This window comes from Myodes glareolus, chromosome 7 (genome assembly GCF_982192425.1).
Source record: "Myodes glareolus chromosome 7, mMyoGla1.1, whole genome shotgun sequence".
NCBI classification, from domain to species: Eukaryota; Metazoa; Chordata; class Mammalia; order Rodentia; family Cricetidae; genus Myodes; species Myodes glareolus.
In genome coordinates, this window is record NC_142032.1 from 21254582 (window position 1) to 21268231 (window position 13650).

Genomic DNA, 13650 nt, shown 5'->3' on the forward strand with positions numbered 1-13650 from the left:
GAAGAGGGCACTAGATCTCACTACAGATGGCTGTGAGCCACCATGTGGTTACTGGGAATTGAACTCAGGACCTTTGGAAGAGCAGGCAATGCTCTTAACCACTGAGCTATCTCTCCAGCCCCTTGGTTTTGATTTTTTGAGATAGGGTTTCACACTGTCCTGGAACTCACTCTGTAGACCAGGCTGGCCTTGAACTCAAAGATCCTCTTGATTCTGCCTCTCAAATGCTGGGATTAAAAATGTGTGCCACCAGTCCCCAGCTCTGAGTTTGGGAATGTATGAAAATATTCCCCTCCTTACTTGGGTTCCCTTTTAACTGTTAGTCTTGTTCTCCGATATGGTCTCATGAACGCATCTTAGTTTTGGGGCCTGTGTTCTTCATGGCATACCCAGGAAATTCATTACCAAATCCAATTCAACGTTTTCCTTATGGTTTTATTTTAGTTTTTGTTTGTTTTGTCTTGTTTTTATAGTTTGTGGTTTTAAACGAAGTCTCAAATCATTAGAAAAGACAGACTCTTGAATCTGAGAACAGACTTGCATTGTCATTTAACAAAGTTAAATAACTGCTCTATTTAATTTCCTAGCGCTTTAGTTTCCGATTACACCTGACTGCACATCACCCTGTGCCAAACAGACGGAATGAATGTATGTAGCATTTGTCACAAGAGTTTCCCTGGCAATGAAAGAGGGTTGGATGGTTGAAGGAGTCCAGATAACATTATTTACAGGTCTTTACCTGCTTCCCTCCTGCTGGGAACTCTATCTTAAAAGCCTCTTTGAAAATGTTCTTTCATCATAATCAGTGTTAGGAGATGGTGGCGATGCTGGCAGGACAGTCCAGGAGTTGTCTCGTTTCCAGGTTTCCTCAGGAGCATAGCACACTTACAGAAGGCCTGAAAATGGGGAGCTGGGAGCTGTCCTAGTCATTAGTCCTGAAATTTTCTTACGTAAACTTTGAATTCTCAGAGAAAAGTCACACTAGCTAACAAGAATTCTTCAGTTCCTCTTGTCCTTATAGGTCAGAACTTTTTCCTCTATCTCAGAATAAACAGCCCCTTGACTAAAATATGTAGCAGTGTGATAATGGTGTCTGGCAATGCTGAAAATCAACTAAAAATCTTTAAATTATTTGTAAGAAAAAACATAATGCTTTCAGTACACTAAACACAAAATGGTAAAGAGAAAATTTGTGCTGTTTAATATCAACTATGCACATATTTTGAAAGATTGTTTCTTATTTTTTTAACTTCTCTCATATATTACATCTCGACCATAGTTTTCTCTTTTCCCACTCCTCCCAGCCCCTTCCCCCATTTCTTTACTTCTGTTGTGTATAGCATAATATATAGAGTCAATAAATAGCTAGTTAATTTATTGTTTAGCTTTTCATGCAGTTTTTTTGGCTTACACAGTACAGTAATCTCATAGCTTTAATGTCTGCTCTATTTTATTGTCCATGAGATATTGAGTTATTGTACCAATTATTTTCTGTACATATGCAGACATCTCAAATACACTGAATTAATATGAGTATAAATAAAGAGAACTGAGGGAAAGCAACAGCTAGATGATTGCCAATTCATCTTTTATTTAACCACAAATGTGCTTCCACTCCGCTTTATAGCTCAGTCCAACTCAAATCCTCTTCTGTCTTCTGTGCTTCTTTTCTTTTTCTTTCTTTCTTTTTTTGGTTTTTCAAGTTTTCAAGACATGGTTTCTCTGTGTAGCCCTGGCTGTCCTAGAACTCACTTTGTAGGCCAGGCTCAAATCTCTAAGCCTTGATTTAAGGATGTCAGAAAGTTTGTTTTGAAAAATGATTGAAGTTTCAAATGAAAGAATAAATAAATATAACACAGACCATGAAATAAAATGCATTAAGTACACCAAAGTTTATAGTCATTAAGTAAGCATATCTACCATTTTAAAAGTACTTGGTCTGCAGTAGTTCCACGGTTTATAGAATTAGTGTCCCTTGACTTTACTGTACTCCCTAGCCTCTTCAGTACAGATAGCCAACTGGTACAAAGCAATTTAAAAGTTGTATTGATCTTTGAACTTGAACTCAAAGAGATCCTCATGCCTCCGCCTCCCAAGTGCTGGGATTAAAGGCATGTGCCCCTTATGGCCTGGCTTTCTCTTTTTAAATTATTTATTATTTTATCTGCCTTGTTGTTTTGCCATTGGTGTCAGGTCCCCTGGAGCTGGAGTGACAGACAGTAGTGAGATGCCATGTGGATGCTGGGAATTGAACCTGGATCCTCTGAAAGAGCAGCCAGTGCTCTTAACTGCCAAGCCATTTCTCCAGCCCTCTCTGGGTTTCTTAAGTTCAGAACACATTTTTTTTTTCACAACTTGGAATTCAGTGTCAAAGAACTTGTTTTTGCTCATCTTCTAGCCCTTTCCTTTTCAAAGTTCTGACTGTATTTGGTTTGACAACATTCTGTGCCTCCCCCGGCCCGTGCCCCAAACGAGTGTATCATGGCATTTTTCACAGAGGAATTCCACTGGCAATTACAAAACTGTCAGCGACTGCAGAGAAGGAGGGCATAGAAGTGAGAGCATTTGAAAGTCCTTATCACTTGCTCTCCCCCATAGTCTAACATTTAGATGGCCAGACATCTAAACACAACTATATTTCATTTAGAAAGTTGTCCAGTATTATGAATTTATTTTTATTCAATATGTAGCTCTTGGAAGTCATCCAAACAATCAATACAACTTTTAAATTGCTTTGTACCAGGTGGCTGTCTGTACTGAAGAGGCTAGGGAGTACAGTAAAGTCAAGGGACACTAATTCTATAAACCATGGAACTACTGCAGACCAAGTACTTTTAAAATGGTAGATATGCTTACTTAATGACTATAAACTTTGGTGTACTTAGTGCATTTTATTTCATGGTCTGTGTTATATTTATTTATTCTTTCATTTGAAACTTCATTTTTCAAAACAAACTTTCTGACATCCTTAAATCAAGACTTAGAGACATGGGAGATTCTAATATAGAAAGATTAATGTGTATGTTGAGAGTATAGCATGAAATTTCATTATTGATTTGTCATCAAGTTAGCGCTACATTCACAAGCAGCCAAGTGTAGATAGAAACAAGAGGGTTCAGAAAGCCTCCCTTTCTTGTTCATAAAAGAAAACAAAAATGTCAATGTCTCTAAAAGATCAGTTTTCATAGTACCAAATTCTAAGAGCAACTATTATATCAATTGTGTTTCAGTTGACTTCCATCACTGTATCAAAAGTACCTGTCATAACCAACTTATAAAGATTAAAAAGTTTGTATTTGCTCAGTTTCGAAGGTATTAGTCCATAGTAGATTGGCCTTGCTGTTTTGGACCCCATGGTGAGTCAGTACATTATGGCAGAGTGAAATCATTCACAGGAAGGAAGGAAGCATCACATTCCACAATGCTCTCAAGGGTACATCCAGAATGAAGCAAAGGTTTCCAATGAGGTCTGCTTCTTAAAGGTCCCACTAACGTAACACTGTGGGAACCTTGCCTTAACACAGCAGTTCTCAATCTGTGGGTCGCAACCCTTTTGTGGGGGTGTGTGAATGACCCTCTCACAGGGGTTGTATATCAGATATCCTGTGTATCAGATTTTGACATTACAATTCACAGCATTTGAAAAACTACAGTTATGAAGTAGTAATAAAAATAATTTTATGGTTGGGGGTTAGTACAACATGAGGAACTGTATTAAAGGGTCGCAGCGTTAGGAAGGTTGAGAACCACTGCCCTGGGACATGGGCCTTTGTCAAGACTTGTGCAACATTACAGATAATTTGTGTTCTGTGAGGGATGTAGAGAAGTCTATTGCATGGCAGTTCCAAGTTTGACAATAAGAAGTGGTTTTTAATTAATTTTGAGACAGAGTTTCTTCATGATTGTTCTGGAATCCTCTCTGTAGACCAGGCTAGACTGAACTCAGGGATCATCCTGTCTCCGCCTCCAGAGTGCTGGGATCAAAGAAATGCAACCACACCCAACTCTGAAGCAAATATTTTAAATCATTGAGCAAAACATTTTAAAAAACATTGCATTCTAATCGGTGAGGTAACTTGTCTAAGTAGGTATTCTAATTGAAGCTGTCCACGTGGCGTTGGTCTGACTAAACACAGGAATGTCCAGAGCCTACCGTCCTGCAGGGTCCAGCCTTTGTTAAGCTAGATGGACACTTACGGGCAGAATATCAGCTGAGACCCAGTCACTGTGAACAGCTTGAGAAAGCGAGATGAGAGGCACAGAGCATGGACGTAGCATAAACAGACGCTGATTCACCTGTGGTTTCCTTCCCTGCTAATTACCCCGTGCTCTCCTTCCCCAGTACTTTGGAAGTGTGGTGGACATCGTCAAGAACCATCAGCACAACCCCCTGGTTCTGATTGACAGTCAGAATAACACAAAGGATTCCACAAGACTGAAATATGCTGTGAAGGTTTCCTAAAGACACAGACATCAATACTGCGGTTCCAGACATTGCTCCGTTTCTTCTTTTGAGAAAACTTCATCTTCTGGAGTTGAAAAGCCAGCAATAAGAGAGAAGATGAAGGAAGCCGCTAAGGCAGTAAATTCCACTCCTTCATAAGAGGCTCACATGAGCTTTTCTAGTGCCTGACCCGATGAAGCAATAGCTGGGGAGGTTCAGTTATTATGCTACTAATATTCTCCAAATAAATGTATTTAAAAGTGACAGGTGTAATGCATTTCCAGTCATGTAAGAAAACAACAGTGCATTTTTAAACTAAGAAAATTATACTCTTGGATACAAAGCTTCTGGGAACTTAGGCCCTTACAGCAACTACTGTACCTGAATGTAGTCAGGCTGTCTACTGCTGATGTTTGACAGATATTATGTTAAACTTTTTTTAGACAGTGTCTCACTATGTAGCTCTGACTATCCTGGAACTCTCTGTAGACCAGATCCACCTGACTCTGACTTTCAAGTGCTGGGATTAGAGTGTGTGCCACCATGCCCAGCTTTAGTTAAATTGACAATGTGTAAAGGGTTAAAGGTAGTGAGTGGCAGACAAAGGGGTAGGGGTAGAGCAGATCTTTCTATGTGTGCCTTCCAACCACGGCAGAGGTATACAGGAACAGACTTTCTCGTTCTTCTGCTAGATTGTGTTATTAGCTTTGCTTATTAAAAATCATCATTCCCGCTTTGATCTGAGCATCTATGAGACACAGCCTAAACTTCATGTGAGTTTGAAAATGAGATGATAGAAAAAGTAAACAGAAAAGGCAGGTGCTAGGAAAACAGGTAAGCTGGTGTTGATGAATACAAGGGTTCCATTATTTCCTTGTCTGTTGATGTAATAAAACACCATGACCAAGGCAACTTACAGAGGAAAGAGTTTTATTCTTATGGTCCATCATGGCATCAAGCAGCAGGCATGGCAGCTGCAGCAGGATGTTGAGAGCTAGCGTCTCAACCATGAGCTGAAGCAGAGAGTGCAAACGGAAAATAGGTGAGGCTTTCCCTCTCTCAAAGCCACTCCCTTTCCCCAACCACCTTGACATAATTTCTCATTTAACCCACAGCCAAGATCAAGGGGATACTAGAGTGAACAGCCTTCATAAGGTCTTAGGTCAGTTCAGAAATGTACTCTAGGTGGCGCTAAAAGATATGCAGCTAATTAAGTCTAATAATCAGATAAGAACGCACTTGATCACTGGATAAGATAGTAGCCTTAATAGTATTTTAAAAAGCCAAGTGGTGATGCCCATAGGTCAGAGCAATTTATAGACTCTCTTATAAACAGTATGCCAAGGTTTCATGTGTCAGTTTCATGACTACTAAATTATTGGTTGAATGGTATCCAAGGCCTTCACAGATAGAGTCAAGTTAAGATGAGGTAAGTAAGGTAGGTGCCCCCAGGCGACTTGTTCCTTATGAAGAAAAGAGCTATTGTTACAGATGCAGCCATGTATAGCGAGAAGGCTGTGAAGAGGCATCAGAGAAGAACACCATGTGAAGAAGACCAGGGACTGGAACTGTGTACTCATGAACCAAGCGCTACTAAAGATGACTGCCAAACCAGCAGAAGTCAAGCAAGGGCAAGGACAGATCCCCTCCAGGTTCAGAGGAAACATGGGTCTGTTTACACCTTGACTTCAGACTCCAATCATCTAGAACTGGGGGTCAATGAGTCTCTTTCTTTTTTTAAAAATTTATTTATTATGTATACAGAGTTCTGCCTGTATGTATGACTGCAGGCCAGAAGAGGGGACCAGATCTCATTACAGAGGGTTGTGAGCCACCATGTGGTTGCTGGAAATTGAACTCATGACCTTTGGAAGAGCAGGCAGTGCTCTTAACCTCTGAGTCATCTCTCTGGTCCCAGTCTCTTTCTTTAAGCCATTTGGATTGTAGTTGTTTGTTAGAACAGCCCTGTGAAATGAATACAGTTCACAGACAGTTTTTACACAGAAGTTTGGGGATTTTGGATAGAGTTTTCCCTTTTACATTTTAACAGTGGAATTGCTTAGAATGTACTAGAAAGAACAATTCACAATAAAGAAGACTGAGGGAATCTTTCACAAAGAGCATCTCTAATGTGCTCTTTAGAGATGCTAAAGTGTAGGCTCCCTCTCAGTTTTGTCAAGTGCTACATGGAAATACTTTTTACTGTCAGTAAGTCTTCCTTCCTTCCTTCTGTTACTGCCCTGCTCGCAGGGCAGTCTCTTTTGCTCTGTCCCCAACTGTCCTCTTCTAGGTGGCACATTTCAACAAGCTGAAGAAGCATAACTTGTTTAAAAATTTTTTCATATCTGCAAACCCATAGTAATTTAATACTTAGCACTGCTATGGTGGGTTTCTTGGAGCAAACGCTGGGACCCAGTCTCAGCAGAGGTATCCTCTCCTCCCCGGTGTTGGGAGAAATATCCTACCTAACATGCCAGTTCCCCCCACCAACCTCCCAGAAAGAGTCCACTAAAGTGTAGGTAACCCTGCCTGCTTCTCCAAAGCCGTTCTCTGCAGGTGGAATTCTCAATGAAGCTAGGAAAGCCTCCAAGAGATCCCATAAGTTTCGTCTATGATTTTCTTTTATTGATTTTTATTGAGCTCTACATTTTTCTCTGCTCTCCTCCCTGCTTCTCCCCTCCCTTTTAATCCTCCCCCAAGGTCCTCATGCTCCCAATTTACTCAGGAGATCTTGTCTTTTTCTATTTCCCATGTAGATTAGATCTATGTATGTCTCTCTTTGTGTCCTCGTTGTCTAAGTTCTCTGGGATTGTGATTTGTGGGCTGGTTTTCTTTGATTTTCAATGCTTAATAAGCAAATCATTTTTCATGGAGAAATTCTCAGGCAAACTAGCTGATGGGATGGGAGTGGTACGGCGGCTGAAGGCAACATCCCAGTTCCTGTCTTCTGTTTCCAGAATGTTGCAAAGCAGAATGCAACTGTGAAGACAGAAAGACTGCAAGTTTATGCCAATGGGCAGGAGAGATGGAGAGGCTAGGCCTTGACCATCAGAAGCCTGCCCTGTGCTGAAATGAGACGACCATAGCAGGAATTTCATACTCTGAACCCTGGGAGCAAAGCCACTTTATAGTGATGGCGACAGGTTTGCCTAAGAGTAGAATACATTCATGGGAAGCAAACTAGCCATATGTGACACAGGATTTTAGAGATGGACCAAACTCAAAATGATGTTAAGACGGTGTACAACCTCTACTTATAGGTGAAGATGCTTAGAAAAATTTTAAAGGTCTGCTCTCTGAAGTTTAGTTGCAGCAAATGCTCCTTGCCGTAGCTCCATCTAAGCACAAGGTGACACAGTATTGGCTTCATGTTATCAAGTGTGCTTCTTATCCCTGTTAACATCAGCTTTTACATCTGTGCAACAACTTTCTAGCAATGATCCAGAGTGAGCAAAGTTACACTTTAATACACTTACAACTTACTTATGCTTATTCAATATTAACTCTCATTCCCCGAGCTGAAATCTCCTTTGCAGAGAAAGAAACTGATCCATGAACAAGCCCTCAAATGTATCTGCTTAAAACTGCTTGTGAACATTTATTTTGATTACATATCAGAAAGACTCCTAAGATTTTTCTCTGTACCTGTGGGTTTTAATTTTATTTTCAGTAGCTATGATGTTCTTTGAATCTCATGAAAGCCATTAGTGATCTTTGCTCAAGAAGAAAAGTACATTTAGATACATACACAGCCTACAGATTTTCTCCAGTTTCCTGCACCACTAAGGTTTCTCCATGGACCAAACACCCAAAGACCCAAGACTTTAGGCCCATGACTCACAGCCTTTGTAAACTTTAGTATAAAAAATGGGTGAAACATTATACGCTAAAGACCAGAACAAGCCTAACGTAATTTCTTCAGCGAGTTTAAAGCAGGTACTGTTGGAGTTACTATAAGGGCCTCTGAAATGATGCTTCTAATGCACGCCCAGCTTCTGTGTCCACAGGTGGTATGAACTTGGCTTGCCCATGCATGAAATGGAGATGACCATGCACTTTATCTTCCATGATTGTTCAAAGAAAGTAATAAAATTGTGAAAATTCAGGAGTGTGAATTATCATTGCTGTAACCAGCCACAGCCACCAAGCCCGTTGTGCCACTCAGAATATATGTCAGGTACATGAAGTGTGGAACTAAATCATTTACATCTTCATTACATTTACATTAATACTTCAATCTAGAATTCTCATTTTATAAAAGCATCAAGCAGAATTTTTAATCAAGGAATGACTATGTTTAAAAGGATGTCTTCAGTCACCTTATCCTGGCCCATACCACTGGAAGAAGCCACCTCTTCCACCAGAGGCCAGGCCAGTATTCTGAACCCTAGGTAAGATTGCCCCACCCTCCTGCCCTGCTTGCACCCACTCAGTTTAACCCCAAGTAACCTCCTCTCCTTATTACCTTATCCAGGCCTACACATATCTCTTCCAGAAGCCTCCTCTTCCATCAGAGACCAGGTCAGCATCCTGAACCCTAAAGGTCAAACCAGCATCCTGAACCCCAAAGACCAGGCCAACTCCCTGAAAGCCTGGCAGAAGCCTCCTACTCTACCAGAAGCCATGCCAGGATCCTGAACACCAGAAGACCCCTGGCCATATCAGAGACTACACACACAGCCAGAACTCCACCAAACTTAGGCAGCAAATATCTGCTGGACCAGAGATCAACCAGGCTATCAGAAATCCAGCCCTCAGTTTAGAAGACCCTCTACTCAACCACAGGCCATGGCAGTAAGAAAACTAGATAAGAAACAGAAACCAAGGAAGAAAACACCTGTCTAACAAAGACAAATCCAGAAATTGGAACCCAGACCTATAATTACTCCAAATACAGATGCCATGGGGGTATGTGACAGCACACACCTTTAATCCCAGCACTCACAAGGCAGAGGCAAGTGAATCTTTGTGAGTTTGAGGCTAACCTGGTATGCAGAGCAAGTTCTAGGAGAGAAACTCTTTTCTGAAAAAACAAAACAAAAACACAAGGATATCTAGGGCAATATATCACAGCCAGAACACAGCCATCCCAATATGGTAGACCCTGAACATTCCAACACAGCTGAAGCACAAGAAAAAGACCTGAAAACCAACTTTATGGCGATGATAGAGGTCCTGAAAGAGAAAATGAATAAATCCCTTAAAGAAATTAATGAAATGGCAATTAAAAAATTGAGGAAATCAATATATCTCTTACAGGATGTCAGAAAATGAGAAAAAACAAACAGTTGACAGAAATGAATAAAACTGTTCAAGGCCTGGAAATGGAAATAGAAGAAATAAAGAAAACACAAATTGAGGGAATTCTGTAAGTGTGGGACACTATAAAAACTATAAACTATAAAACTATAAAAAACAAAAATTATTATTCTTAAATAATGGGAATAGAAGAAGATTTCCAGCTCAAAGACCCAAAATATATTTTAACACAATCATAGAAGAAAATATTCCTGCCCTAAAGAAGGTCATGCCTATAAAAGTACAAGAAGCTTATAGAACACCAGATAGATTAGACCAGAAAAGAAAGACAACTTGTCACATAATAATAATTCTAAGAGATCACAGATGTAAGCCCAGACTACTATAGCAAGCAAAACTTTCAATCACCAGAAATAAAGAAAACAAGATATTCCACAATTAAGTCAAATTTAAACAATATCTATTTACAAATCCAGTCCTACAGAAAGTAGTAGAAGGAAAATTCCAATCTAATGAGGTTAACTACACCCACAAAAATACAGACAGTAAGAACTCTCACACAAGCATAACTCAAAACACACACACACACACACACACACACACACACACACACACACTCTATCACCATCAACAACTGGAATAAAATAACAGGAATTCAGTCATTGATTATTGATATCTCTCAATATCAATGGACTCAATTTCCTAGTAAAAAGACACAGACTAACAGAATAAATTAGAAAACAAGATCCATCGACTACATTCAAGAAATATACCTCAACATCAAAGATAGACATTACCTCAGAATAAAGGGTTGAAAAAGATTTTTCTAAGCAAATGGCTCCAAGAAGCAAGCTGTTGTATGATGTGGGATGTCCTTCTATATATGTGTTGCTTTTAATGGTTGATGAATAAGGCTGTTTCGGACAATGGCTTAGTAGAGTGAAGCTAGGCAGAAAGTTCAAACAAAGATACAGAGGGGGTAGATGGAGTCGAAGAGATGCCATGTAGCCGTAGAAGGAGTAACATGCTACCCCAGTAAGCCACAGCCTCGTGGCAATACACAGACTAATAGAAATGGGTTAATTTAATAGTTAGAGCTAGTCAGTAAGAAACCTAAGACCCCGGCCAAACAGTCTTGTAATTAATATAGTTTCTTTGTGATTATTTGGGTTTGGGTGGCCAGGAAATGAAAATGCAGTCTCTGTTTACAGCTGTAGCAATCCCAGATAATAAAATAAACTTCAAACCAAAATTAAACAAAAGAGATAGGAAAGGACACTTTATATTCATCAAAGTAAAACAAAACAAAACAAAACAAAAAAAACTACCAAGATGACATCTCAATTCCCAAGATCTCTGTCCCAAACACAAGGCTACACACGTTTGTAAAGGAAACACTAAGTAAGCTTAAATCATACATTGAACTTCAGACATTAATAGTGGGAGACTTCACTACATCACTCTCACCAACAGACAGATCATCCACATAAAAACTAAATAGAAAAATACTAGAGCAAACAGATGTTATGACCCAAATAAATCTTAAGATATTCACAGAATTTTTCACTCAAAAACAAAATAATACACTTCTCAGCACCTCATGGAATGTTCTCCAAATTTGACCACATACTCAGTCACATAAAAAAATCTCAACTGATACAAGAAAATTTGAAATAACCCCCTGCATCCTATCAGACCACCACAGATTAAAAAGAACATCTTTAATGAAGTGACTGAATATAAGATTAGTTAAAAAAAAAAACAAACAGCAGCCTTCCTATGGATAAGCAATAAATGAGCTGAGAAAGAAATCAGGGAAACAATACCTTTCATTCACAATAGCCACAAATAATACAAAATATCTTGATGTAATTAACTAAGCAAGTGAGAGACCTGTATGATAAGAACTTCAAATCTTTGAAGAAAGAAATTGGAGAAGATGTCAGAAGATGGAAAGATCACACATGCTCATAGATTAGTATGATTAACATAGTAAAAATGGCCATCTTGCCAAAAGTAATCTACAGATTCAACACAATCCCCATTAAAGCCCCAACACAATTCTTTACACACCTTGAAAGCACAATACTCAACTTCATATGGAAAAGCAAAAAACCCTGGATACCAAAACAATCCTGTAAAATAAAGAAACTTCTGGAGATATCACCATGCCTGACCTCAAGCTCTACTACAGAACTGTATGGTATTGGCATAAAAACAGACAGGTGGATCAATGGAATTAAACTGAAAGACCAGACGTAAATTTACACATCCATGAACACCTGATTTTTGATAAAGAAGCCAAAATTGTACAATGGAAAAAAGAAAGCATCTTCAACAAGTAGTGTTGATCTAACTGGATGTCAATATGTAGAAGAATGCAAATAGAGCCATATCTATCCCCATGCACAAATCTCAAGTCCAAGTAGATCAAAGACCTCAACATAAATCCAGATACATGAACCAGATAGATGAGAAAGTAAGAAATAACTTTGAACACATTGGCACAGGAGACAACTTTCTGAATAGAACACCAATAACATGGGTACTAAGGTTGACAATTAATAAATGGGACCTCATGAAACTAAAAAGTTTTTCTAAGGCAAAGGATACTATCAATAAGACAATATAGCAGACTACAGAATGAGAAAAGATCTTTGCCAACCCTACATCTGACAGAGGCTTGATCAAATACATTTAGAACTAAAGAAACTAGACATCAAAATACAAAAACAAAAACAAGCAAAAACCCCAAATAACCCAATTTAAAAACGAGGTACAGATCTAAACAGAGAATTCCCAAATGTAGAATCTCAAATGGCTGAAAAAACATTTAAAGAAATGTTCGACATCCTTAGCCATCAGGGAAATGCAAATCAAAATGTCTATGAGATTCCATCTTAAACCCGTCAGAATGGCTTAGATCAAAAACACAAGTGACAGTTCATGCTGGAGAGGATGTGGAGCAAGGGAAACACTCATCCATTGCTAGTGGGAGTGCAAACATGTACAATTACTTTGGAAATGACATCATGAAATTTGCAGGCAAATGGATGGAACTAGAAAAAAAATCATCCTGAATGAGGTAACCCAGACCCAGAAAGACAACATGGTATGTACTCATAAGTGGTTATTAGCTGTATAAGTAAAGGACAACCATGCCACAATCCACAGACCCAGAGAGGCTATGTAACAAGGAGGGCTCAAGAGGATATGTGGATCTCCCTGGGAAGGAGAAATAGATTTTATGGGCAACTAGGGGCAGATGGGTATGCAAACATGAGGAATAAGGTTCTGTGGGTGCCATATTTAAGAGGCATTTGCCTGAATGAAAACCACAGCTATTTACCGTTATTTTCTTCGTTTTACATTTCTTGCTTACATTTAAATCTACAATTGTATAGATAGTGACAGATTTTGCCCTCTCAACTGTACTTCATGTTGCAAAGTCTCAAGTTTGTTGATTCTTCTACTAGCTCAAATCTCCTATTAAGCTGCTAGTATTTGGCTCTGAGCCTAAAATTTTCATGGGGTTTTAATAAAGATTATTTACTATCCCTAATGATTGAGGAATTACTAAGCTTTCCTCGATTCTTTGAATCGGCTTCTTTTAGTTTTGAACAATACTGTTCATCACTTAACTGCTACACCTCTCAAAGGCTTCTAGTTTCTCCCTGATCACAATTTTAATTCTGTATTTCTTAATTTTGTATTGAAACTGGACATTTTATGTAATGTTTTGCACCCTCCTTCCTGTCATCTCTCTCTCACACACACACACCCCTCAGATACTTCATTTTGTAGTGACCTGGCTGGGCTAAATCAGAAGCCTAGTTCTGCCTCAGATGTTGTTATTCAAGCACCCGTCGTCTGATTTTTTAAGACTCCCTTTCCCAGGAGTTGTTCTTGGGTCTGCAAGTTTAGTGGTCAACCCTCTGCATCTGTGA

At 39.2% G+C, this 13650-nt stretch overlaps 1 protein-coding gene across 1 annotated transcript in view; it reads left to right on the plus strand.

Annotated features, from left to right (window-relative positions):
• Positions 1 to 4708, plus strand: part of Blnk (B cell linker) — a 65405-nt gene extending 60697 nt beyond the window's left edge. The window contains exon 17 of the mRNA XM_087907891.1: positions 4343 to 4708. Within this exon, the coding sequence (XP_087764017.1) occupies positions 4343 to 4462 (120 nt within the window). The 3' untranslated portion in view covers positions 4463 to 4708. The remainder of the gene's footprint in view (positions 1 to 4342) is intronic.
• The last annotated feature ends 8942 nt before the right edge of the window (positions 4709 to 13650 follow it).